At 41.6% G+C, this 26,202-nt stretch overlaps 4 protein-coding genes across 4 annotated transcripts; 3 read left to right on the forward strand and 1 right to left on the reverse strand.

Moving 5' to 3' along the window:
* Window positions 1-1,607: 1,607 nt before the first annotated feature.
* Window positions 1,608-12,409, reverse strand: LOC129363298 (trichohyalin-like). Its single transcript, XM_055035300.1, has 18 exons — window positions 12,287-12,409; window positions 11,897-11,960; window positions 10,833-11,118; window positions 10,594-10,690; window positions 10,408-10,483; window positions 9,756-9,865; window positions 9,349-9,593; window positions 8,846-9,081; window positions 8,592-8,702; window positions 5,151-8,024; window positions 4,326-4,473; window positions 4,091-4,196; window positions 3,727-3,883; window positions 3,579-3,644; window positions 2,763-2,849; window positions 2,523-2,631; window positions 2,323-2,405; window positions 1,608-1,961 (listed from the first exon to the last, which is right to left on the reverse strand). The coding sequence occupies exons 1-18, from the start codon at window positions 12,304-12,306 to the stop codon at window positions 1,905-1,907; spliced, it is 4,932 nt and encodes a 1,643-aa protein (XP_054891275.1). The 5' UTR covers window positions 12,307-12,409; the 3' UTR covers window positions 1,608-1,904.
* A 1,291-nt stretch (window positions 12,410-13,700) lies between these two features.
* On the forward strand, window positions 13,701-16,242 carry natd1 (protein NATD1). The gene is made up of 3 exons (XM_055035301.1): window positions 13,701-13,878; window positions 14,479-14,597; window positions 14,934-16,242. Exons 1-3 carry the CDS (start codon window positions 13,788-13,790, stop codon window positions 15,048-15,050), a joined length of 327 nt encoding a protein of 108 aa, XP_054891276.1. The 5' UTR covers window positions 13,701-13,787; the 3' UTR covers window positions 15,051-16,242.
* Window positions 16,243-17,404: 1,162 nt separating this feature from the next.
* Window positions 17,405-21,134, forward strand: tmem11 (transmembrane protein 11). Its single transcript, XM_055035302.1, has 2 exons — window positions 17,405-17,575; window positions 19,890-21,134. Exons 1-2 carry the CDS (start codon window positions 17,409-17,411, stop codon window positions 20,404-20,406), a joined length of 684 nt encoding a protein of 227 aa, XP_054891277.1. The 5' UTR covers window positions 17,405-17,408; the 3' UTR covers window positions 20,407-21,134.
* Window positions 21,135-22,286: 1,152 nt separating this feature from the next.
* Window positions 22,287-25,810, forward strand: dhrs7b (dehydrogenase/reductase (SDR family) member 7B). The gene is made up of 7 exons (XM_055035305.1): window positions 22,287-22,362; window positions 23,340-23,511; window positions 23,609-23,727; window positions 23,910-24,120; window positions 24,745-24,837; window positions 24,925-25,077; window positions 25,198-25,810. The coding sequence occupies exons 2-7, from the start codon at window positions 23,370-23,372 to the stop codon at window positions 25,401-25,403; spliced, it is 924 nt and encodes a 307-aa protein (XP_054891280.1). The 5' UTR covers window positions 22,287-22,362; window positions 23,340-23,369; the 3' UTR covers window positions 25,404-25,810.
* Window positions 25,811-26,202: the final 392 nt, after the last annotated feature.

Here is a 26,202-nt window from a genome sequence, read left to right on the forward strand (position 1 = left end):
AGTGTCCCTAAATATTCACAAACCTTTTCCAGCCTGCATTTTATGTGTTTGACGAAGAAAATATAACGCATAAAGATTTTTAATAGTGTGCCATTTGTTTGGTTACTTTTGTTCCAATTTTAGCTACAAATTCTTGCTCATTTCTTTTTGCACATTAGTTCAATCAAACACGGTCAGACTGAATGGAGAAAGTCTATGAACCCTGTCTCATCCAATGATGAGCATTCCCACACCATAACACTGCCACCGCCGTGTTTCAGAGTGGAGACGGTGTGTTCAGGATGATGCGCCGTGTTGGTTTCTTGCTCAGCTTTGGTTTCATCTGGCCAAAGCACCTTTTTCCACATGTTTGATGTTTTCCCGACATGGCTGGAGGGCAAAGATGGAGCTCAGCAGCTCCTCCAGAGTAACCATAAGCCTGTGGGCGGCTTCTCTGGTTAATGGAGACCAAATAAATTTGCATGCCACTGAATTTTTATCTGTGAAAAAACATGACAACCCTATTTACACTCCACTTTGCACTGATTTGTGTTGGTGTATACAAAAGAAATATAACATTCTTTGTCATGTACGTAAATCTTTAGATATATGTTGAATTCTTATATCTAGAGAATAGAATGTTTTGCCATTTTTTCTAAATAAAAAAACTTGAATACATCTATTTCTGCAGTCCTACATCTTACACCTGTGGACATCTTTCAATCTTTTAATAAAAAACAGTAAGTGACTATATTTTCTCCTCAATCCTGGTTTGTGTTTTTAAGCTGTAGAAATGTTTGATAAAGAAGTTCAGAGGTGGTGCTGTTTGTGGCGTTTTAAGCTTTTACACACCAAACCCCAACAGATCACCATTCTGCTTGCAGGTGCAGAAGTGTGGAGCATCCATTAAAAAAGAAAAAAAAACAGTGGGTACATTTTCAGAGTGTCAGCTCACATGACTTGAGTTTTCCCCCAGTGAGGGTTTCGAAGAAAAGAGGGTGAGTGTTGGGTTTTAATGAGGTGCGATGTTCCTCTGAAGCAACATGACTCTAAGGAACAGAGACGTGCGTCCTCTGAACAGCCTCTGAACAGAACCAGTGAAATCGTATCTGAGAAAATCATTTATAGCCAAATGTTTTAAAAGAATAAAGAGGAGAAACTTGACGTCCAAACTGAAAGCTCAAGTAAACCCCCTGTGGTATTAAATGTGCAATGTTTGTCATGAAGAGCATCAGCTATCCCTAAATATAATCATCAGTCATACAGACACCATGAGGTGTGCAAAACGTCATCCAGAAGATTTCATACCGGTGGAACATGTGACCGTCCTGCAACTCGTAGCGATGCAGAAAAACGATTGGCAATTACTTAAAATCATGACCTGTTCTTTGCATTTGTCTGGAGACAAATTATATACTTCATTTTATTTCATTTATCTATTTATTTTTTGACTTTAATCAGTTGTTCCAGCATAAATTCCAACTGTGGAAGCTCTCTATTCTGATGAAACATAAACACAGAATTACCAAATATTATCATATTGAAAAAATATTTAATCTTCACAAGAACATTTTTTACAGGTTTTCTGTCTAGCGATCTGACTTTTGTCAATAACTCCAAACAGCAGGTGCAATAAACCATTTTAATGAAAACATAAGAGTCAAATCTACTATTTTACAAAGTCCATGTGAAATATTAGAATCTGCAACCCAACATATGTACAGTACAATTGAAAGCGTCTGTATGCCAGAAGAATAAAGCCCGTTTCTTGCTCCCTCTAGTGGTCAAAGCTGCAAGTCATGCTTCACACAACTACCTCACAGTAAAGAGCCGCACACGACATGATGTCCACGGGACAATCACACAAGCGTCCCTTTAAACAAATTTATGAAGATTTTCTATGACGTCAGTTCACTTCCTGTAAATCAGGATGACTCAAACAACTTCACCCTTTCTTGGGTAGAAAGGCCATCTTTTAAACTCTGAAAAACATAAAAAAGAAGAAGCTAAAAGCTGGAAAAAAATCATCATAAACAGAGGCAAACGGGAATAAAAGTACAGATCTGTTGAGCTGTGCGTTACTTTAGATGCTAATAAGAGATTTATGACACATAGAATTGTTACTGACAATTAAAATAAGTTTATATCAGCCCCTTCTTAAGGTTGGTGCAGCTAAACAAACCTTGAAGTTGTTCCATTCCTGACCAGTTATAGATTCAGTACTCAGTCATGTCAAAAAAGTATCATAAACTCATTTTTCATTTAATAAATAGTATAAAATAAATCAAAAGTTAATTACACAAATCAAAAACAATAAATGACAAAAAGTGTGTCGATTTTTACCCTTGATCTGAATCCTCGTATTTGACGCAAGAAGGACGTTTTTTCTTTCTTTTTGATCGCAGGGTTGTTTCTCACAGAGTCATCTATAAATAAAGACAAAGTGGCAGGAAAGGCTGTGTGAAGCCAGCTTCATAGTTATTTAGTAAATAACACTATACTTTGCGCCTCATAAAATGACGACAGAGTGAGAGTTTGCTCACCAAGTCGATGTCCCGAAGTGTCTCTGCTCGGAGACCAAGTGGCAAACTTGGCTTCATTATAGTTGTTTGTATGAAGCGCCTTCAGTTTATTTTCTGCATAAACTTTGTCCTATAATTCATGGAATTGTACATAGTAATACAGTATGAATCGTGTGTTTTACATAGAATTCACAAAACAACTTCTGTTAGCAACAGAGATAATTCACGTTGATAAAATTAGAAATTTATAAGATGTCTTACCATTCGAGCAATCTCTAAGTCCTCTCTGAGTGAGATCGCTTCCTGTTTGAGATGCTGCATCTCTGCCTCCTTTGCCCTCAGGATCATCTATCGCAACAGAAACACATTAGCATCATACAGTGCCACACATATACCATGACTACTGAGTTTTTCAACATTTCGTCATGTTTCACATAACATTTCTTTGGGGATTTCATGTGAGATATCAACGCTAAATTGACTTAATTAATATGTCTTGGGTTTTTTAATTAGGACATTTCTATTTATTCCCCTTGAGTTGAAACATTGTAGAGCCACATTTAGTAGTAATTTAAGCTGCAAGTCTGTTGGAGTTTGTATCTATCTGGTATTCAGTTACAGACTGAAGTTTCTGCCAGTTTTGTTTTGTTTTTGCCAAATAGCCCAAAATCAGATTGGATGGAAAGCGTCCGTGAAAACACCCAATTTTAAGTTTTGCTACATTTTACCAGCTGAATATAGGTCTGGACTTTGACTACATAACGTTTATCAATAAAATAAAATGCCATTTATTACATTGAGTCGTTAGCTTTGAAGTGGTTCCTTATTCTGAGCAAGCATGTGGCCACAGTAGACAGGAATACTGCCTTTCACTCCTGATCCCAGCTTTTCCTGATGAATCTGTTCCTAGTTCTCACATGCTACTTTGATTTGGACAATCACATGAAAACTCAATAAAACACTCGTTTGTTTTTGCAAAATACTATATGACATTAATGAAAAGATGGCTTCTTTTTTTTTTTTTTTTTTTCTAATGTTGCTTTATTAGACCCATCCCAAAACTTCACAGACACCTACTTCCATCTGGCAAACATCAGACTGTGCGTGATTTCCTGGAAGCTGAATCACTTCTTCTGGCTCTCTCTTAACAGGAAGTAGAAATAAAACATTTTTGCAAGACCAATATTGAGACTACGATCTCAAAGTGAAAAGGAAATGTTTCCACCTGCTTGTGTTTGAGTTCCTGGTTTTCCTCCTGGTACTGCATCACTGATTCCCTCTCGGTCTGCAGCTCCTGGCTCAGCTGAGAGTTTTCCAGGCATTTCTTTGTGTGCTGATCTGACAACACCTCCAGCTCCCTCCGCAATAATTGGATCTCCTTCCTGCGAAAGCAGAGGCATGGAGGATGTCGGAGAGCTAAGTGAGTTTTGGAGGAAATTGCTTTCGGTGGTGGCAGTTATTTGATTGATAAACCAAAAATGGACAGTAAGAACCGTAATGAGAAAATGACATTACTGGACAAATACAGAGAAACAGAGAATCAATTATTTAGATTTCTTCTTTATAAGGGAATATTTTAGGTAACTCACTCGTACTCCACGTGGAGTTCAGAGACGTCTGCACCCTCCCTGATCTGCTGAGTCAGTCTGCTTCTCTCCAGCTCCTTTTTGTGAGCCCGCCGCATCGCTACGATGGCTGTAAACAAAGTAAGTCATATTCACATCCCTGCTGCTGGAAGTTTACGGATATTTTATTTCTCTTTTATTAATAAGTGCATGGCACAATTCCCAAGAAGAATCTGACAGATGATAAAACTGTCTCTACCTGACATAGTAGCAGCAGTTTCCTCCTGCAGGAGCTGGTCTTTCTCCCTCAGAAGTTCGGCTACTTGCTTCTGATGCTCCTGCTGAAGGTCCTTTATGATCTTCCTGTGCATCTCCTCCATGACAGTGAACCCAAGATCACACGAAGCCTGTAGCGAAATGGAGAACAAAGGTGATTTAAGTGGACGGTCTTGTTATTGCTAAAGCAGAAAATAATATTAAAAATAGAAATGGTTAATTTGGTCATTACTGCACATCTGACCTCAGGACAACAACAAACACTCAAATCTTCCCTCCTCTAACTCATCCTTGCTGGACAATGGGTGATACATGTTTGTGTTGATGCCTCTGTTTTTGTGCCAGATGCAGCGAAAATATCCAATTAGATTATCCAATATCCAATGTCATCCAATATCATGAACAACGTTTCAAATTTCCCTGCTTTCCTGCTTTTCAAGGTAAATGAGTCAGAAAGATAGTAAAACACAGAGGCGGCGGCATCATGCTTTGGGGAAGCCTTTCTTCCACAGGAACGAGAAACCCAGAGGAAAACCTGGTGGAGGATGAAAAAGTCCTAATACTGGAGTGGAAGGTTGCTTTACAGTAAGACAATACAATGACCTAGTCAAAGTCCGCATATAAAACAGGTAAAAATGTTAATTGTCTGCAAAGCTAGTTGAGACTTAGCTTAATAACAACCATTTGTGTTCTGCTCATCCATCAAAGACACAATGAATGTACAGTTCCTAAGAAATTGCTTGAAATGTCGTTAGAGATATTCTATATTCACTGGCTCAGAAAACAAGCAGAAAAATATTTTTACTACCTGCAGCTTTTCCAGATCTTTCAGATAAGCTTCTCTCAGAGTGGCTCCATCAGCTTCTTTGGTTTCGTCCTGCAGTGCTTTACGCTCAGCCTGGTCAGGCAGAGAGCAGATGGGAATCTCCTCTGTGCACAGCTTGTGCTGCCTTTCTTTAGAAACACACGATTTGGAGTAGTGGCCGTGCAACTGCTTCATCTCCTCCTCGTGGATCTGTTGCAGTTCTTTTATCTTCTCTTGAAACTCCGCCTCCAGCTTCTGTATCTGTTCCTTGTGACGACCCTCGATTTCCTGCATGTCTTCCAGGAGTTTCTGGTTCCCGGTCTCCATCGACTTTATCTTCTGCTCGGCCCGCTCCAGCTCCTCTCTCAGCACGCAGTTGTCTTCCTGAAGCTGGTTGAAGGCTTCGTTTAAAGCCTCCTGCTCTTCCATCACGCTGCCGAGCTCCTGTTCCTTGCAAAGATCCTGCCAGCTGTTCTGTGATGCCTTGCTTTGCTGAAACTCATGTCTTATGTCTAAATAAAGCCTGTCAGACAAATACATCAACTTGACCTGCTCCTGGAAAAACGTCAGATCGGCTTCAGAAACATTGTCCCCACTATGGTTCATTCCTTCTTGGGTGTGGTTGACAGGAAGCTCCTCGCAGACCCGACTTAAGAACTTTGCCCGCTTTTCCAGCCGAGACAAGATTTGCTCCAACAAACCTCTTTCTCTCTCCTCCTCTACCTTTTTCTCCTCAAATCGCTTCTTTGTGTTTTGTTTTGCAGCTTCATCTAAATCTTTAGCTTGCTCATCGTAAGGAGACAACTCAGAGGGGCTGATGTCTGCCAGGCCTTCCCTCTGATCGTGATTGTTCATTTGAATCACGCTCTGCTGCTGAAGTTTCAGAGCAGCGTAAATGAGCTCGGCTTCAGCACAGAACCTTCCAATCACGCTCTCTAGAAGCTGACCGCCGTCACAACCGGTTCCTCTGGACTCCATCCTTTCTTCACCTTTTAGGCTCAAGATTTTGGAGATCAAGTTTTTGTAACCGCGAACCCAATCGACCTTGTCCTCCTTTTTTGCTGCAGAAAGCTCGCAAATCCCGTTTTGACTCTGCAAGACAGAAACCATTTTCTCCACAACAAACAGCTCCTTGACCAAATATTTCCCAATGTCCGACATGCCGTGTGAAGGCTGGGTGTTGGCGAATCTAGAAACAATCTCTTGTTCGGCTCCAACTAGTTTCTCGTCGCCAAGGATCTTGCCCTTTTCTTTGCTCAAGTTGCGTGCCTCCTGCTGGAGTCTCTCAGCGTCTTTCTCCCCTTGCTGAAGGCAGCCAGCGACCCCAACCAGCTGCCTCTCTATGTCGGGGGCGTTGACCGGAGTTCCCTGAAGCCTCTCACTGCAGGCCTGGACGACATTGAGAGCCACCTGAAACCTGCCGACCAGCATTCTGCAGCGGGCCTCCGTCTCCTGGGCAAAACGCTGGCTCTGCTTGGCCTGGCTGTGGAGCAGCAGGCTGAGGTGCTGGGCCGTGGCTCGGCTCTGGGTCAGCTGAGAGCAGAGTTGGGGGTCCTGGCAGCTGACGTGACCCTGCTGCTCCTCCAGTCTCTGAGTGATGTCTCTCAGTTTCTCCTCGGTGATGAACAGCTTGATTTCAAGCAGCTGGACTACGGACATGAATTTTTCCGAGTCGTGTCCCGCAGCAGTGAGGTACTGGCATGATGCATCCACTGAGCGGGAGCGGGATCTCGCGTGCTCCAGAGACTTGCTGTTGCTTCCTTGAGAGACCTTCGTCAACTGAGAGTCTGGAGTCTCAAGAGTTTGTCTGTCTTGACTCTTATGTCTGTCTTGAGAAAAACAGCAGGTGCAAACTCTCATCACTTCACTCAGTTTCACTTCTGTCTCCTCTAAGCTGTTACCCAACACCTCCATCTTCAGCAAGACCTCACTCAGCTCCTGCTCCTTGCTATCCAGCAGCCTTTCATAGCCTTCCCGGATTTCATCTGTTTCAGACTCCCTTTGCTGCACCTTCCCCAAAGCAACCTGCAGGTCCTCACAGGCTCTCTCGTACGAGTGCTCTAAGTTGTAGTAGTGTGTTTCCTCTGTGTTCAGGCGATCCTGCAGCCTGCCCACCTCTCTGTCTGCCTCTGACAGCTGGCTCTGCAGCTCCTCACAGCGACGGTCCAGCTGCTCCCGTTCCTCCTGCAGCCGCTGCACGGCTGACACTGTGTGGGCCAACTCCTCCTGCAGTTGCTGCTGTGCCTCTTCGATTTGTCTGGTCCACGTCTGGGTCCTGCTGAGGCTCTCCAGCTGCTGCTCGGCCCTCTCCAGTTTGTCCCTCAGGTCCTGGGAGTGTCGCTCGGCCTGAGCCAGGCTGGCGCCCAGGCTCCTTCGTTCCCTCTCCTGACTCGCCTGGAGGAGCAAGAGGTGTTTCTGCAGGCGGGCCTCTTTCTCGGCCTGAGCGTCTTCATAAGCGCGAAGCTGGCCTGACATCTCTTGGAGGTGTTTCTGCAGCTGTTCGGCCTCCTGTTGGAGGCTCTGTTGGCTCTGCAGCTCCTGCTGCAGCTGGGCCACCTGGGACTCTGTCTCCCTCCTCTTCTCTTCGCTGGCGTTCAGCTGGGCCTTCAGGGAGGTCAAGCTGTGCTCCCACTCTCTCTGCTGCTCCTGAAACCGCTGGCGGTCCTGCTCAAGGTGCATCTGAGCGAGCGCCGTGGCGTCCCCGGTCACCAGCAGCTGGGCCTGCTGGGCCAAGAGGTCGACTCTTCGCCGCAGCTCGGCCTCCTTGGCCTCTTCCTGGCTCCTCTTCAGCTCTACAAGCTCCATGCGGAGGTTGTGGTTTATCCTCTGCAGTCGCTGGAAGGTCAAAGCTTGCTCTGAAGAAGAATTGGTGTCATTCTGCGGAGCATATCAGGAAAACAAAGATTTCAGTCTTACAACTTGCACAATAGAGAACTTTAACTTAATTATGACTCCTCTTTGTAAAACATACACGTCCAAAGCATCACAGATCCTCCATCATGTCTAATCAGTAGGTGTGTGATGCTTTTCCTCATTTCATCCTTTGTTTCACCCTAACTCCACCTGGACTGTGGGTTTCGGAAAAGTTCCCCATTAATCTCAACAGAGCAAAGCACACAGCTTCGGTTAAAAGCCCAGCTGAGCTTAATAAACTCCACAGGTTTACGTTTGTGATGGTGGAACCATAAAGGTTCTCTCAATGGCATTTCCAACAATATACAGGTTGCTATTGAGACACTGTGTTCCCAAAACACCATTAGATTACTAAATGCAAATTCCTAGAATTTTTTCTTACATGAGGGAAAAGAATTGTTGGATTTACCTTAAAGAAAAATAATTATGGGTATCAGTGCAACTGATGTATTCAAATCGAAAGTATATCAGGGACGCAGGTAAATTTGACACAAGGTTCATCACACAAATGTCTGACAGTCTTGATTTTACCTGTACACAAAGAAGTTTCTCTGAAATAATCTCTCGTTCTTGTTGCAGCTCGTCCTGCAAACTCTTGTTTAGCTGCTGGATTCGTGACAGCTCTCTTTGTGTTTGTTGCAGCTGTGGAGAAATAGAATCAAACATCTTTAAAAAATAACATGCTAGCCTTCTGTGGAAACAAGATGATCCATATTTTGTTTGTCCCCTTGAACTGAATACAATATTTTCAGTTTGCAGCAGTTTTATTGTAAATAAAACCTCACCTCTTTGACAAGTTGGCCAGTTTGCTGCTGACTCAGCAGTGCTGCACATGTGGGGCTTATCAACACCTGCTGAACTTCCCTCTGTGGCTCAGTTTCACATCCCTGTGGACACGATTGCTCAGCTGCTGTCGCTGTATCTGCACGTTTCCAAAAATCCTCACCATCAGATAGCACCACTGTTGAAGAGGAGTCTTCGCTCTGGAATCCCTCTACAGATATTGGTGCGTCTGTCGCCCCTAACCAGAGGGACAAAGTCAATGGTTACATTTGTTCTCTCTTCAGTTTTTCGAAAGCTGGTTTCAGAGGAAGGAAAACACAGCTGCAAGTCAATTAGTCAACTTGAATCCAATTGGAAACAAATGGAAAGAAGTGGAGATCATAGTGGAGAGGAGTTTAGGCTTCAATACCTCAGGATCAAAAGAGTGGATCAAAGTCACACCTCAGCAATGTATCCAGGGAGACGTCTTGAAGTCACAAACATCTGGGCTGGTGACATAACTCACCATTCTCATTGGTTTCCACAAGAGGGTGACACTGGGCTTCTTTAGTTTCCTCCACCTGCTCTGGAGGATTTGCAGATGCTGCAGCAGGTGAAGAAGAGGGTGAAACGGGGGTGCGAGGGGATGACGGGTCTAAATCGGCCGGGCTTTGCGTTCCTTCTAGCTCCTGTTGAGACGTCGGTTCTTGTTCACGTGACTCTTTGGAGTCTTCCCGCTCATCTTCTTCGTTCTCTGCAACGGAGCTGGAGCTGCACACAAAGGGTTAAATGTCGACTCAAATTACAATGATCACATTTTATTTCAAACTTTATTCCTGAGCCTAATGAAATCTGAAATGAAAAGAATATAGCGCACTGGAAACTTGTGTCAACTTTAACGAGGTCCATAGAGAATAACATGAAGCCTACTACCTTTGGTCTTTTTGTGTATGGTTGGGCTGCACTTTTTTAAAAACTGCTTGCACCCAGTTGTGCTTCTTTCCAGCGGTCATTGCACACAGTGTGTACACCCCATCTTTGATCTGTGATAACAGAAATAAATATTAATTTCCAGCATCCTGTCCTGACTCATCTGCAGGGTCTTAAAGGTGTACACACCAGGTAAAATGATCATGTTACATGTAATCAAATGAGACCATAATTTAATACCAGTTTTCAAATTGCAAAGTAACACATTTTCCGACAGTAATCATTCCTAAAACAAATAAAACTCTTTGAATAAAAGACAATTTAAATAACTCAGTCCATATCCTTAAACTCATGCTTGATTCCAGAGGGAGCATATTCCAGCTGCATCTTAATTATTCTGTTCATCCTGGCAAAGGTCCTCCAAATCTATTCGATTGCAAGGACATTCTTTTAAGGTCAATGCACAGATTTTCTTCCAGAGTTCTGGATTCTGGCTAACCTTCACCATATTTTCTTGAAATCATTTTGTCTCGATTTATTTTGACTCACTGTGATGCTAAAAAATTAAAACCTTCCTTTTCTTTAACTTTCCAGTGAATACATGTGTGCAACTTCAAATGACAATTGAGCAATTAAATTAAAGTACATATTGCACCTGCTTCTTTTCTTTGGTGGTCTGGTGATGACATATAGCAGTCGAGACCACAGAGGAGGAGGATGGAGTGGAGCTGCTGCATAGTGTTAACGATGGCAAGGACACAAAAAAGATGCATTTCAGAGAGAAAACACAAAAGAAAGACTTGCAAAATCTAAGTATTCATAAATAAAAATAAAGCTTAACCTAATTCTCTCCACCGAAGAAGATTTCCTCCCAGAATCCTGTGTTTTCTTCCCAGTACTTTGTCCTTTTCTTACTTGTGAACTTGCACTGGTATCTTCTGTGAAGTCAGAAAACCTCATGAATATCAAAGCATCTCAAATATGATTTTTCTCAAAATCATCATAACCCCTGCATCACGTGACCTCGCATTTTTAAGGAAACCCAAATAATTAGTAGAAAGTAGTAAACAGAGCAATTACCAGTGGGTCGTTCATCAAGTCGGCTGAGTGAGCGGCTGCTCCTCATGAACGGAGCGGCGGTCAGAGAAGAGGCTTGCAGGGAGGAAAAGCTGCGGCTGCTCCGCAGACGGAGAGCTGGTTTTGCTGGTTCTGATGTTGTTCTAGTTGTCTGGTGGCTGCCGCTGCCTCTTCTACCAGCAGCTTTACTCCCAGTTGCTGTCGAGTCACTTCCTTTGCTGCTTTTCCCAGCAGCAGTCCTTGGAGCGCTGCTGGAGTTCTGCTTGCCTCCAACACATCCTCTGAGCTCCTTTAAGGGAAAAAAAAAAGTGAGTTTTCTCAACAAAAAATAAATAAAAATAAAAAAAATGTCAGATGTAATTCTAGCTCCTTAGTTGAAATATCAAACACCACACCACATGCTCAGCCCAACCTAGCCTGGGTGTTTTGACACATGTAATCCAATAAACCCAGTGGAAGAGGCTTTTAATCCTAACAAGAGCTCTTAATTTACTTAAGTACCATCTGACCCACACCGAGGCCACAGACAGAAACAAACACACACACACACACACACACATACTTTAAACTTAATCACACTTGATCAAATGAGAGCCACCACATATAGGGAGTGCACTCCACTGTCTGTAGATGCAACCTCAACAACTGCAGAGGCAATGAATCTGTGGCTGGAGCACAAGGCAGAGAAATCAATGGCAGAAAGGCTGAGGAGGCCTGACTTAGCGATTTGTGCAGACTGTAAATACACCAAGCTGATCTTTAGCCATTTATAGCAGCATAAATCTGACAAAACACATGCAGATCTCACATTATAAATCTGAAGTAGTTGTGTTCATTTTAGACGGCACTTTCACGACCACAGGGAATATTGTTAATGGTAAAACTGATATAAATGGTATTGTTTGATGAAATTGAGATTCGTATTGACAGATACAATGTATTCCCAATTGCTGGATGACCTATGGTTGTATAAAAAAATTATTTTCTTATTTTATTTAATACAACTATTTAGTATTTCTACTGGAATTACTTGAACACAAGCTGGATTTTCACATGATAATACTCACATTTTCTTTGTCTTTTTGCAAAGGTTTGTTGATGTTTGTGGTTACCACTGCCTCATTCGATCTGCTATAGACACAGACAGAAGATAAATCATCATGGAAACCTTCACATATATACAAGTGTCAGTGCAGACTTGTTCATAGGAAATTGTCTGGGATGTCTTTGACTTGATTTTGAGAAAAGCTAATCTCTCTACGCAATCTATGAAGATACTTCCAAAAGATGTTCTCACTTAAAAACAAACAAGAAATGCTCCTTCTATGTAAACAAAAATATTCTTGGAACTGGTCAAAGTTATGACCAGCTGAACAAATGTTTAATGAAACACATCAAGAACTATGTCTGCCTTAAAATGTTTTATATAATATGCAACATTTATCACATTGACCTACCTTTGCTTTTTGGATGTCATCTTCAGCTACAAAATGAAGGAAAAACTTTAAATTGAATGCTTATTTGGTCATCCAGTGCACAAAAGGGCTCAGCCTGTCTGGCAGAAACCAGTGAATAGTCCCAAAGACACCCACACAAAGACTCACCCACACTAATCCTGTGCAAACTTGACACACTCCATTAGAGTTTTGTCGGATTAGTCCGACAGCCCGACAGGATTACCATGGTGTGATTCAAGAGAACTTGATGCACAACGTTTTGCCAGCTTACAAAGTTCCCCAACTATATCAGATTATTAATAAATCTCTTGTCCACAGCCCTCTTTCGCATATTTTCTGGCAGATTGAGGGTTTTAAAACTTTAGGAATTCCTTCTTGGATCTGGTTTAAAATAAAAGCTTTCTTCATTATACAGCATTGAAACAGACACCTGGAGATTTTGGTTGAGAACTGATTGCTGTTCATGATTTAATCATCTTTAAAAGTGAAGATCTCAAAGCATGACGCTGACACCGCCATGTTTTACCATGTTGTTGCCGTGTGATTGTCTGTACTTTCAACAAATCATAATATATTCGCTATCAAGGGTTGGAGAAGTTTTAGAAAGGACTCTTTGTTTTTGTGTTTGTTTTGTTTTTTTAATTAATTTTGTAACATTATTCATCATCCGGTCATATTAAGAATCAAAGAGATGTCTGTCTTCATTGTGCAACAGAATATGTACATCCAGTTTGCATGTGATTCTTATTACTTTTTAGCTTCACTGTAACCGTTCTGCAAAATGTGGCTTTAGCTAGAAAAGTGTAAATGAACAAATATCAAGAACACATCACCAGAACAACATTTTTCTTTTTTATATATAATTAGAATTGAAGCACAGCAACTTCCAAAGTTTTTATATTTTTTTACTATACAGTCTTGATTTATACTGGTAATTCCATTAAGACCTGTTGGGTTTTGTGGTCCAATTGGTACAATATAATTTATTCAACATTTATGTGAAAACGCATGATAAAAAGTAACAATATGATACAGTAATGAACGTAAAATATTTACAAGAATTTCAAATATTTTTTTTTTTGATTCATGTTGCCCTCAGTCAACACAAAACAAAACCATGTGCATTGTCCCAACCACAATGGTGCAGACTATTTTATAAGTGAATACTAAGGGAACATAAATAAATTAAGCACTAATGCATTTATGTTTTGACACATAAATGCGGTGCTATTACAATAACACCTCGATGTTGTTTGCCAACCGCCATAATAAAAAGAAGAACGCCTTAACGAGCAGAGCCAAAAGGTTTGGATCATTATCCTAAATCCCACCGCTGTGTTCTCCTCTGTGACATCTCCGCTCCTGATTGGCTGATCGTCACGGGACCTCACAGCTGATTCGGTTGGATGGAGTGTTTTCCTCCGACCCGTTCGTCATCATCGTCTCGTGTAGCCATTTCTGTTTAGCAGAGAAAGCCCAGCAGACCCACAGCTCTGCCAAAATGGCTCAGGCCAACTCGTTTGAGGCGAGCAGCTCTCAGATTCAGGTGGAGCACGATAAAAAGCGTCGGCAATTTGTCATAAGGCTGAACGGTAGGCTCTGAGTTTCCGGGCTGGCTCAAGGCGTTAGCTTTGTATCGTTAGCTTCCTGCTCTGCTAACATTGTTGTCGTTCCCCCTCGTGAAGGACTCCAGCTGCCATTTCAGGCACAGCTGCTTTCTTCAGCTCATGACAGTGGAGCTTCACAAAAGCTGGACTTTTCCAGAGGCTTCTTGACTAATAAACTCAATCAATAACCTAATCAGACCCATTTTTTCTTGAAATCAAAGGGTCTGTAAAGATGTTTAACTCTTAAGAGGTTGCTTCGTGCATTGTTGTGAATGATGAGCTTTATTTTCCTCATTTTGTTGAGTAGCAGCAGGACTTTTCTCCAGAAGCCTAACATCATATCTGCTTAGCACACTTGTGATTTTTATTTTTGCACGGGCCATATGAGAAGTTGTCCAGGGCAGGATGGTTGGGATGGGAATGGGGATGCTTTAGCAACATATAAACATGTCAATTACTTCCCAAAAAGTTTGATCAAATATATTTCTATCATTCTTTTACCTCATGCAGTTTGTCTGATCCGATTAAATGGATGTAGTCCTCGAAACAATCCTCACACAAAAAAAAAAATGTGTGTGTTCTCAGGATCCCACGATCGAGCGGTCCTCCTGTACGAATACGTTGGGAAGAAGACGGTGGATTTACAACACACAGAGGTTCCAGATGCTTACAGAGGGAGAGGAATTGCCAAACACCTGGCCAAGGTTAAAATTTGTGGATTTGTTATTTTCACTTTCATTAAGGTTTTTTGTGGGGAATTGCAACCAAACGTTTTTCCAGGTATTTCCTATAAGCGATAGAAAATTGGAGAAGGTTGATTGTGTTTAGCCAACCACTTATCTGTTGATTTCCAACCACTTTGCCCTTATATTTCAAAGAGTAAATGATGGCATGCCTCTTCAGATAAGTTCCAGGATATAGGCTATTCTACATATTCGTACATATTTTATGCCTAATAAACTCAAGCTTATTCTCACCTGACATGGTTTCAGTTTAGATCCTTGTAACATTTAGCAACCTCTGTCATTGTTTAATTTCAGGCAGCCATGGATTTTGTGGTGGAGGAGGACCTGAAAGCTCACTTGACCTGCTGGTATATCCAGAAATATGTCAAAGAGAACCCTCAGCCTCAGTACGTTGAACACATCCATCAATGACCCAACAGGACAAGCAAAAAGACTTGAACACAGAGACTGTGTGCAGTAAGTTTTAGGCGGGAGGTTTCCAGGATGCAACAAGAGAAACCTCTGAAGCATTGCTAAACGCAAAACCAAGTGAACGCAGGTGATCTCAAACCAGAGCTGTAGCGTCGGGTGGACGCGGACCGCTGGAGTAAATCGTGCGATCTCGACTTGCAGAGTCAAAGCAGCCCAAAGGTGGTGGCTTGTCCTTCCAGGACGTCACCCCACCCCTGACTTGAAGCAAAAGTTGCTTACAACAAATTGATGTCCTCCTTTTCACTACAAGATAAGACTGACTTTGTGTCTTTTTGCAGTACTCAGATGAAGAGAAACTGTCACAGTTACACTTATAATGTTTTAAAATCATGTTACTTTTAATATTTTCCAATATTACTCATTTTTCTCTTAGTACAATAAAGTAGTGCTACTACTGAAGAGTCTTGGATGAAAAGACATTTTTAAAACCCGGCTATAATTTCTTTGACTGAAGAAGATGCATTAGGGATTACTTTATTTCCCTTTATCTTTTTTAAAAATATTTTTGGAAACAGTTTGACTACAGAAGTGCAAACTGAACATATCTATTCTGACTGTGATACAAGAACTTGAGGTTAGAGACACTGCTATTAGTCAACACTTTCGCGGGGATATCTATATTTACTTCAGCTCAAACCAGCATCAGTAGCGACACTCTTTAGATTCAGGGCATTTTTTTTTTATTTCTTAAAGTGTGTTAATTCTTACTCTCCAATTCAGGAAAATTAGCTTTCTCTTCTCACCACAGAAAAAAAAAAACTGAGAATTTGAGATTTTGCTGTAGACAATCGTCGGTGTTGAGGAGACAAATACCTCAGGCTAACTCGACACACTCCAAAACACTTTCTACTGACAACTGCAATAAAAATCCCTTTTTGTATAACTTTCATTTGGTGGCATAAGGCTATGAACTGGCCAAGGCATTATTTTTTTTTTTTTTTTGTCTTTTTTATGTGGGTTTCTTTGGGTATTTTTGTAATATTTGTTTTGTATTGTTAAAACAATGCCTGATATGTGCTCTGAGCAGGTGGCTCAGTCTGACAGATTTGTCCACATGTTCCTGTTACGCTGTTTCATACTTGATATTGTTTTCTCTCTACTTGTTCTGAATAAATGACTCATCTACTCGTCACAGGTCAGTTTGTGGATTTGTTGAAAAGTGTGCGTCTAGGTCTCAAACTCCAGTCCTGGAGGGCCACTGCCCTGCAACTTTTAAATGAGCCTCTGCTGTATCACACCTGAATACAATAATTAGGTCATTAGCAAGACTCTGGAGAACAAGGAGGAGGTAATTAAGCCATTTCATTCCAGTGTTTTGTACTAGTGGTATATCTAAAAACTGCAGGACAGTGGCCCTGGAGGACTGGACTTTGACAAGCCTGGTCTAAAGGTTGTAGAAATTTCAATTTGATGAAGATCTCATTAGGGCTGAAACTTGGACATAGATGGGCCAATAAACATGCTACCAGATGAGTTAAGAAGTGGCTTAAGGACAATAACATTAATGGCAAAAAGTGGTCATCACAAAGTCAGAAAAAGGTTTTGTGGGGGGAAAAGGCAGCCAATAAACATTGGTCAGAATCCCAGCAGCAAACTATTTTGAGAAACTTTCAGCAAATAGAAATGTTTTCTTGGTCATCCTAACTGACGTCAATCTGGAAGTAATGTATATTATTTTATGCATGTCTGGAGTATTTCAAATAGTATTAAGGTATTAAAAATGCACCTTCAAAAGAGTTTGAGAATATTAACTCGGAAATTAGAAATTTAACACTTTAGCCTTGCAGCTATATATAGCATGAAGTCTTATTTGTATTGATACGTGATGCGTGCGTCACGCTGGCTGCAACTTGAACCTGTCACATTATTGTTCGCTGCGCAGCGTGTGGTTCAAAGCGATCTCACATTCCTGTGCGTAGCCTTTATCTTTGTTGCATCCACAGAGCGTCGGGTAACGACAGGCGGACAGAAGCCTGACACACGCACACATCCACACAGCACAATATGGGTGAGTGTCCAGAAATATACTCATAAAGCCGCAAACCAATAGAAGATAGCGGGTATGTACGATATGCCATATTCTGCTCCTAGAGACTATATGTCCATGTTCTGTTTGCATGACTACAGATTTAAAATCTTTTTTTCTCCTTTTTAGCTTATGCAGTGTAGTAAACTCTATTTTGTCAAATTAAGTAGATTTACTTTAGTTATTTTCGACAGGTTTAATAAAGAATCTCGCCTGACCTCTCAAACTTGTTACAAAATACGTATAGCAAGTACACGTAACCTCAATGCATCATGGGAACTGTAGTTCAGCAAATAAGCCATACCCACACATTCCGCAATTTCATTCACTACAACACCCAAACTGCTGAGCGCGACTGTACGTCAACCGAAATCACAGTCGTATCTTCCAACATGGCGTCGCTGGGAAGGAGGCGCGGTGTCCCAGTAAGCAGGGAGAGGTCAGTTACTCCAAATTTTGGCTTTAATGTCAATTTATTTATGCAGGATATAGAGTTTTGTTAATGCCATATCCAGTTCTCGAATACGCACCTTATTCGGGGTTCAAAAGTTTTGCGCCAACGAGAGAAATTTTATTTTTTTTTTAGCCATGGTTAGCTGTCGTTAGCTACCGTGGTTAGCAGAAAAACAAACTAGCTGCTCGAGTGATATTCGGAGTATTTCGGGCAAACTGTTGCAAATGTGGAGAGAAGTTGCATTTCAGCATGAGTCTGTTCGGAGACTAGTATGTTGTACCGGGGGGGACGCTTGGTTTGAGGTCTGGCGGGGCTGCGAGAGTCCGCGGCTGGGAAAGTAATACGGTCCTGAACTTAACTGGACAGTCCTCCAAACTTTTAAGCATACAGGCGACTGAGGTGCTTATCTAGCCGCCGCTCGGGGACATTATGTTCCTGGTTAAAATCGTCGGGGAATATGTAGACTGTCACCCACGATTAACAACCTTCTGCCATTACACTTGGATGAGTTTTAATCGTTTGATGTTGAGAGTTTGATATTTCCTCGGCGGGATCTGGAGGATCTCGGTGTGAAATCAAAATGCAATAGAGCAAATTTATTTGTCACCACTTCACATGAGGTTGCAGTAGGTTTGTTCATAAAATGCTCGAATGTGTTATGATCTTCACGATACGTTGTATTTTATTCATTTATTAAAATATGTTTTAATAGCCTTGCTATGCCATATATATTTTACTTGAAAAATAATTTTAGCTACTTCCACATATTCATATTTATTATGAAACGCTGTAATGAATCAAAATAGTGCACGAGCTTCAATTTTGAATTGAGGTATACAATTTTACCTGAAAAAAAAAACATTTAAATGACATAAGAGCTGCTCCATTTATCAAGTCAAAATCCTCTTTGTAGTTTTACTATTTGCAGTATTGCTATGAGAAAGAACCATTTGTTGCAATATTTAATGGGCTGTCCTCGTGCAGCTTGCATAATGTCAACATTCTGTTTGAAATTTAGCCAGCCACATAATTCATGTTGGTCCTAGAAAGCTGAAATTCTCAAATTGATTTACATTAAATGCTGTGAAAAGTTATAATCCAAAATCACAAAAACATGGTTAACTTCCCAAATGTCAAACATTATGCAACTGATCTTTGATTGTTTTGTTTTCATTGGTTAGAATAAATGTCAGTGAATTGGACAGCATGGGACGTAAAGCAGTAGTTTTTCGCAGTAATCTGCAATCAGTTGCTTGCTGCTGCCGTTGGAGATATTTGCAGAAACCAATAGACCTTGTGGATGCAAAAAATATTTTGTGATAAATTAACAAATTCTAGGTTGCAAAGCTTATAGAGTTGTGTAAACTACTGACTGTATTTGTGCTGTCTGCTAATTTTTATGGTAAATAGAAACAGAAACAAGTGGGGCTAATATGATTCCCAGAAATATAGAGTTGTCCAACCTCATTGTTTGCTTCATCAGCCACTTCTGATGGCTCCCAGAACTCCCAGTATGAGCTAAACCGGATGACAGAAAACCAATGTTTGTTTATGCTGTGCTTGTTTACCCTCTGAAGTCCAAACTTGGATCTGAGAATCACATCAAACCCGACTTAACTGTTCCAAGTTCGTCAAGCAGTAATACCCACTAATTATTTATAGTGATTGGATTAACTCTTGATTGCAATAAGCTAATAACATAATTTCTCAACGTGTTGCACTCTCATCCACTGCTTTGACATGTTTGGGTCTGCTTGTTCTCTGAGTAAATGATTACATAAAATTCAAATCATCAGAAACAGATTAATTTTTTACCACAGCTATGACTAACTTCTTTATATAAATAAAATTAAGTAGAAAAAGAATTATTACTTTAAGATCTCTTTCAAGCCAGTGATGGTTGAAAAACTTTGCCCTGTGTATTTAGTAAAAAACAGTCATAAACATTTCAAATACATTTTTTCTAAACATGAAAGAAACGAGTGGATTTAACTAAGGACTTAATGTTGACGACCAGATAGACGTGGCACAATAAGCTGAAGCTTTACATTATATTGTCACAATATCAAGTGTTCGCAATATTCATATCAATAAGTAACCTGTTGCTAATATATAGCAACAGGTGGGGTCAGGTCAGAGGTGTATATTTTATGAGAGGGAATTTTTGTGAAGGGAAAATTCTGATCCCAAATAAAAAATTGATGAGGCAAAGCTACTTTCAAGCAATTCCTATAATTCCTGCATTATCCTAGCCACTCACATTTCCCCCTCCCCAACACCCCGATCTGTTTCTGCGCAGGGCAGTGATGGCCGACTCGAACTGCTACATCGTGCACGAGATCTACAACGGAGAGAATGCACAGGACCAGTTTGAGTACGAGCTGGAGCAGGCGCTGGAGGCCCAGTGCAAATACATCGTCATCGAGCCCACGCGGATCGGCGACGAGACGGCCCGTTGGATCACGGTGGGGAACTGCCTGCACAAGACGGCCGTGCTGTCGGGCACGGTGTGCCTCCTGACGCCGCTCTCGCTGCCCATCGAGTACTCGCGCTACGTGGCGCTGCCCGCCGGCGCCCTCAGTGTGGCCTGCGCCGCGCTCTATGGCATCTCGTGGCAGTTTGACCCCTGCTGCAAGTACCAGGTGGAATATGACAGCCAAAAACTCTCACGGCTGCCCCTGCATACGCTGACCTCGTCGACTCCAGTGGTTTTGGTACGCAGGGATGACGTCCACAGAAAGAGACTCCATAACACGATAGCGCTGGCTGCTCTGGCGTACTGCGTCAAGAAGATCTATGAACTCTATGCGGTATGAGCGCGCTCTGAAGAGAAGTTAAAATAAAAAAAAAAACCATGAAAACAGAGAAAAAAAAAATCAACCATAACAACAGAACCTGCAAGTGGGAGGCTCAGCCGCTAGCGCCACATGTGGCGGGCACTTCCATGTAAACTCTGATCAGAGGGATATAGTGAAAACTAGAGAGAAGTTCTTTTCCTTTACTTCTAAGTGACGACAACACATAGTCATTTTGTGCCACTTCCCTTCTCCTCTCCACCTTTGGCCCCGACACACAACGAACGGGTTCAACCAAAAGGGAATGGCTGCAGTTCCTCTGGACTGAATCGCTTTGGATTTGAAATTGGACAATGTGTTTTATGTACCAGGCTCTTTTTTCCTTTCCCTCGAAGTTTTGCTGTACTCCTTTGTCGCTGATCATTACACCACAGTTTCATTAAACATTAGGATATTTCAAACGTACTTTTCTGTATTTTTCTTCCCCCCATTTTAAATCGATTCCCTCTGATGTCTGGAAAAGAGCAAGAAGCTGAATCACTGATTGTCCTGCTCCAGTGAACTGGTTTTAATGAATCAAATTAAGGTCACATGAGGAGCTGATGCAGCTGTACATTACATTAACATTAAGGGGAGTCACAATCCAGACGCTGTTGAATGCTGTAGACGTTACACTGACCTGAGAAGCTGTAAACAGAAAACTAAAGCTAAGGGGAAGTAAATGGAATAAAACAGAATTCAGACATAAATGTGTTGACTTTTCTCTAGAAACTAGAGTCATATGTGAGGTTTAGTTCCTATAGACAGCTGAAATAACTCATTAAACACGGGGAATTGGTGCACTCGTTTACATTTGTTTTTGAGCTTCCTTTAGCCAAATATGATCAAAACAATACAAGCTTTTAATCAGAGCATCAATGTCCTTCTGTTATTCCAGAACCACTTTTGATGTTACGTTTATAATTGTCCTGTTGAAAAAACTAGTTCTATACCATCCGACACCAGACCTTCAGGAATAGAAGGGTCCATAAGTCGGATCTTCCTAAAAACAGTTTAACGTCATCATGGACTGGGAGGGCAGCCACCAAAAATAACCCCCTCCTTCAAAAGCTTCACCTTGAAGCGCAACTTCAGTTGCACCTGTGCTAAGAGTTCTGGAGTACAGTTTGATGGTCACATAAGACAAAAATTGGGCTTTTTGGCCATAAAGACGAGAAGTGTGTTAGGAGGATTCAAGGGGAGGCTTTCAGACCTAATGACCAGCTGTCAAGCATGGTGGTGGCAGCATCATGTCTAGGCTCTATTTTTGCTTTCCTTATAATAATGAAGGAAAGCAGCCTCTTTCCATTTTGCTACACCTGACGTATTCAAATGTAGGGATTCAACACATTAGTCCTCACGTGAACCTTTGCTGTCAAATACATAGGCTGATGGAAGATGGAGAGCAATTAAATATCCTCTTAGTTTAAAATGTAAATACATTAGAATTTTGTTATGCGCCCCTTTACTGCAGCAACGCCTCTGTGCATTCTGGGAAACAACCTTTGCAAATTAGGGGAGGAATGGTGAGTTAATTCTTTCTTAGATGCTTTGCAACCAAAACTATCCAGGAAAATGTTGCAGTCCACAAAGAGTTTATAGAGAGACATTTGATCTGATATTTCTGAGCACAGCATGTCCCAACCATCCAAAACATTAATTAGTCTTTGTGGGCAGCTGATCCACCAACAAACGAAAACGATAAACTATTTGTTTTAAACTACAACTACAACAACAACGAGAAGCTCGCTTGTATCGATGACATTCTTCATAAATGTCATTGACGCCAAACTACGCTTCCCACAATCCTGCGCGGCAGCCTGTGCGCAGACCGATCCAGCCCGTGGAGAAACACGCGGATGGTTTTCGACCAAACAGGAAGTGATGCGTTTTACTCGCGCGCCCCTCGCTCTTCTGTAGCCCTCGAAATCAATCCAGGTGAGTTTCCGACTAAACCTAAGCTGACAAGCTGTCAACTGCCCTCAAGCTTATTTGATTGCAGCTGAAGTTCGCGTTACTGTTTTAGTCTGTAGAGATAAACTGGGTTCATGAGAGTCGTGCACGCCCCTGTCAGCATGTAATGAAAAGCCTGCTATACATTTCAACATGTTAAAATGATTAATAAAAACATGATCACCTCTGCTGCCTCTGATAGACTAAAGGTCTTCCTTCTCCAGTGATGACTCAAACACCTTTTAGAGGGAACTTGCTTTCTTAGTCAAGTCCATCTGTTAATATCTTGGAAAACTGTGTCTCAGATGTGAAGTACTTTATATCAAATAGTGTTTCATCATTACTATTATTATTAGTCAAATCGTTATCATTATTAGTCAATCTTATTTTGCATCAACTTTACTGCTTTAATTTGCCTCGAGTTGCAAAGTGACCCTCAACTTCACTTTGTTTTAGCCTTGAAACAAAGTATTGTATTTGCATCATTTTTAATTGTCCTTCAAATGGCTCAGAGTGTCAATGATGACAGAGCAGCATTTCCTTTTTTTTTCTTTTAACCCTGATTGAATTAGAAGCATTAGAATGGTTTCCTTAAAAAGCGGGTGGTGGTTGAAATCATTTTTCTCCCACAGAGCATGCTTACTTCCAAGGGGGTGAGTGTTGTAATTCCTGCCTTGCATCACAGAAAATTCTGGATGCCTAAAAATGCCCAGCTGGAGGCAGAGCATCTCCTAAAGACGGATGGAGTAATGATTCAGGGCAGTTTCTTCCCTGAATGGCAACTTCATGTTTCTTTCTTTATGTTTCATGCATTGAAGTTCTTTTTAACCAGTGAAACTGTGTAAGTATTATTATTGGAAATTTATTGACTTCTGTACAGCACTTGAGGACTTTGAAGCACGTCTTTTGCTGGTTACTGCACTTTCTGTTCAAATAGATTAAATGCATTAATTTACCAACAGGAAGTGTTATCATCAGACACAAAGTGCACCATGGGAGGAGCAGTGCTTCCTCTGGTTATAGCAAGTGTGGGAGTGTTGCTGGTGTTCCAGATCCTTCTCCGCCTCAGACGGGGAGCGTCCGTCCAGGGTGCAGTCGTGGTCATCACAGGAGCCAGTTCTGGGCTTGGAAGAGGTCAACCTTTCATTCATTTTCACTTCAGATGATCAGGACAAAGTCTCCTAACAATAGCTAACTATTTTTTCTTTATTTTTTATTTTTTATGGTGTAGAATGTGCACGAGTCTTCCACACTGCAGGCGCTCGGCTTGTGCTGTGTGGAAGAGACGCAAGTCGCCTGCAAGAGGTGGTGCAGGAGCTCAGTGGAAACTCAGCAGACGCTCAGCGCCAGGTAGGCAGACGTCCATACAAGCTGTGAGGTTTTATTCTCATCAAGTTGTATCTTGTCGCATAAAAGGGGAAACTGGTATAATTACTTTTAAAGTCTGTACTGTTGTTTTAGTGAGAGAGGGCAACATTCTCTAATCTCGAGGGGAACAGTTTGATTTGCCATCTGTTTTGTTCATCCTGCAGACTTTCGCTCCCTGCTCCGTTGTCTTCGACATGGCCAAAGCAGACTCTGTGGGCAAAGCTGCAGAGGAGATCCTGAAATGCTACGGACATGTGGACGTCCTCATTAATAACGCAGGAATCAGTTACCGTGGCAGCATACTGGACACCCACATGTCTGTTCACAGAGATGTTATGGAGACCAATTACTTTGGTCCCATTTCTCTCACTCAAGGTTGGTAAAGAGTTTGAGTGGATTATCTAACATCCATTTCATTTTTACGGCCTACATTTTGACATCAGGCTGAATATGGAAGCAATTAGATCAATTTTTTTCTGCGAAAGGATCCATATCACTAACTTTTAACACACTAATTATTTTGGTGGCTTCTATTCTATAAGTGTGGCTTCTATTCATATTTATCCTTTGCTCAGTTGATACTTTGTAGAACCACTTATCATTTTTCCGTCTCATGCAGCTTTACACAAATACATACTGAAATTTTGGTTTTTCTTCTTTGTGCAGCCAGAGTTCAGAGTGTTTGTGAGCAGTCTTGTCACAAATTCTTAACAGGATTTAGGCTGAAACTTTGATTAGGCCATGAACATGCTTTGATCTAAACTATTGGTTGTAGTGTTGGATGGCAAGACTCTGAACTAGTCTTAAGGTTTTCTTCCAAGATTGACCTGTATTTAGCTCCTGCCATTAACTCTCACCAGCAACATACACAGCTTTGTTTTTGGAAGTTTTTTTTCCTTTGTCTACAAGTGTCCTAAACCCAGTTTGAAAGCAAACTCTTAAAGAGTGAGAAGCTGAAGAAAACTGTGTCAACATGATGCATTATTGTTGTCTTTGCAGCTCTCCTGCCCGCCATGGTTCAGAGGCGCAGCGGCCACATCGTCGTCATCAGCAGCGTCCAGGGAAAGATCAGCATTCCTCACAGATCTGCTTGTAAGCATTTTTAGTTTTACTCCTTCAGGACAACATTATGTAAAATAAGCGCCAATATCTTGTCTTTTTCTTAAATCATACGATCAGATGCAGCTTCTAAGCATGCCACTCAGGCCTATTTCGACTGCCTGCGGGCAGAGATGGGGCACCTGGGTATCCCAGTGACGGTGATCAGCCCTGGGTACATCAGAACCAACCTGTCTGTCAATGCTGTAACTGGAGATGGATCCAAGTATGGAGGTGAGGCATTCAAAGAGTAATCACTGCCTTATTGACCGGAGGAGTAGATTTAAAAGGATGGAGCAGTTGTCAAATGACTTGATGAAAGTATCTGAACTGTTTTTCTGTATTAACATCCAGTTATGGATAAAACCACGGCGTCGGGATGGGAACCCAGAGATGTGGCACACGAGGTTCTGAAGGCCGTCCGTCTGAAGAGCAAAGACGTGGTTTTGGCCGGACCCCTGCCCACGGTGGCCATCTATCTCCGCACACTGTGGCCCGCGCTCTTCTTCAAACTCATGGCGTCGCGGGCTTGCAAAGAGCAGAAACGCAAAGACGAGTGACGCGGCAGCTACAGGGGATTATGTATGAGTGAGTTGGGCCAAACTGAGACTCTGGACGCTTGAGGTCAAACGGATTTGAAGTGGACAGAGTGAGCGCTTAGGTAATTCTTCACGCTGCTGGACCCGGTTCCGGGAAGCCAGCGTGTTTTTTTGCATAATGTGGGATGACTGTTAAAATGTTCTGGAACTGATCAGGTGAGCCCGGCTGCTACCTGCTAGAAATGACCTCTCAATATGACCAGAAATCTATTTCAATGTCATTTGTAAATGCCACATCACTATTTATCATAAACAGAAGTATTAGAGACCAAATGAAACAGGAGGCGATGTGATATCAACTGCAGTTTTGTTAAATGACTAAATAACCTGATCACAATGAATAAAAATCTCCCATGTTTTGGTTCTGATCCCTTCAGCTTAGTTTTCAGTGATTCGTCTGAGTTTTTCAGACATTTTCTCCTTAAGGGAAACACTGTTTATCTCCATTTCCTGTTTAACCACAGTAATGCACTTTCAGTCTCCTGCATTCAGTACATTTCTGTTGATTCACTGTTACTTTCCAATTTGCATACAATTTGGAGGTGTGTGCACACACACTGATGTCAGGCAAATATAAACCCTTGGTTTATTTATTTAAATTGGTGCGGTGTGAAAGGCTTGCAGCTAAATGAACGTTTTCACAACTTAAAGTTCACCTAAAATCAAAGGTGTTTTAGTATTTACGGCAGATCTACGGATCCGTGAAAAAGTCGAAACTCTTGAAACTGCCATCAACGTCCCACGTCTGGGACAATTAGCA

The sequence above is a fragment of the Poeciliopsis prolifica genome, unplaced genomic scaffold, assembly GCF_027474105.1.
Source record: "Poeciliopsis prolifica strain line A6 unplaced genomic scaffold, Auburn_PproV2 SCAFFOLD010, whole genome shotgun sequence".
NCBI classification, from domain to species: Eukaryota; Metazoa; Chordata; class Actinopteri; order Cyprinodontiformes; family Poeciliidae; genus Poeciliopsis; species Poeciliopsis prolifica.

What these genes read in the sequence shown, in the direction of transcription:
- LOC129363298 (XM_055035300.1), bottom strand. Translation starts at nt 12,306, where the DNA reads ATGACATCCAAAAAGCAAAG. An exon ending in ATGACATCCAAAAAGCAAAG is followed by an intron (nt 11,961 to 12,286) that starts GTAGGTCAATGT and finishes CTGTGTCTATAG; the next exon opens with CAGATCGAATGAGGCAGTGG. An exon ending in TACGAGGATTCAGATCAAGG is followed by an intron (nt 1,962 to 2,322) that starts GTAAAAATCGAC and finishes TATGTTTTTCAG; the next exon opens with AGTTTAAAAGATGGCCTTTC.
- natd1 (XM_055035301.1), top strand. Translation starts at nt 13,788, where the DNA reads ATGGCTCAGGCCAACTCGTTTGAGGCGAGCAGCTCTCAGATTCAGGTG. An exon ending in ATTTGTCATAAGGCTGAACG is followed by an intron (nt 13,879 to 14,478) that starts GTAGGCTCTGAG and finishes GTGTGTTCTCAG; the next exon opens with GATCCCACGATCGAGCGGTC. An exon ending in TTGCCAAACACCTGGCCAAG is followed by an intron (nt 14,598 to 14,933) that starts GTTAAAATTTGT and finishes GTTTAATTTCAG; the next exon opens with GCAGCCATGGATTTTGTGGT.
- tmem11 (XM_055035302.1), top strand. Translation starts at nt 17,409, where the DNA reads ATGGGAACTGTAGTTCAGCAAATAAGCCATACCCACACATTCCGCAAT. An exon ending in GTCCCAGTAAGCAGGGAGAG is followed by an intron (nt 17,576 to 19,889) that starts GTCAGTTACTCC and finishes GTTTCTGCGCAG; the next exon opens with GGCAGTGATGGCCGACTCGA.
- dhrs7b (XM_055035305.1), top strand. Translation starts at nt 23,370, where the DNA reads ATGGGAGGAGCAGTGCTTCCTCTGGTTATAGCAAGTGTGGGAGTGTTG. An exon ending in CAGCAGACGCTCAGCGCCAG is followed by an intron (nt 23,728 to 23,909) that starts GTAGGCAGACGT and finishes TTCATCCTGCAG; the next exon opens with ACTTTCGCTCCCTGCTCCGT. An exon ending in TCCCATTTCTCTCACTCAAG is followed by an intron (nt 24,121 to 24,744) that starts GTTGGTAAAGAG and finishes TTGTCTTTGCAG; the next exon opens with CTCTCCTGCCCGCCATGGTT.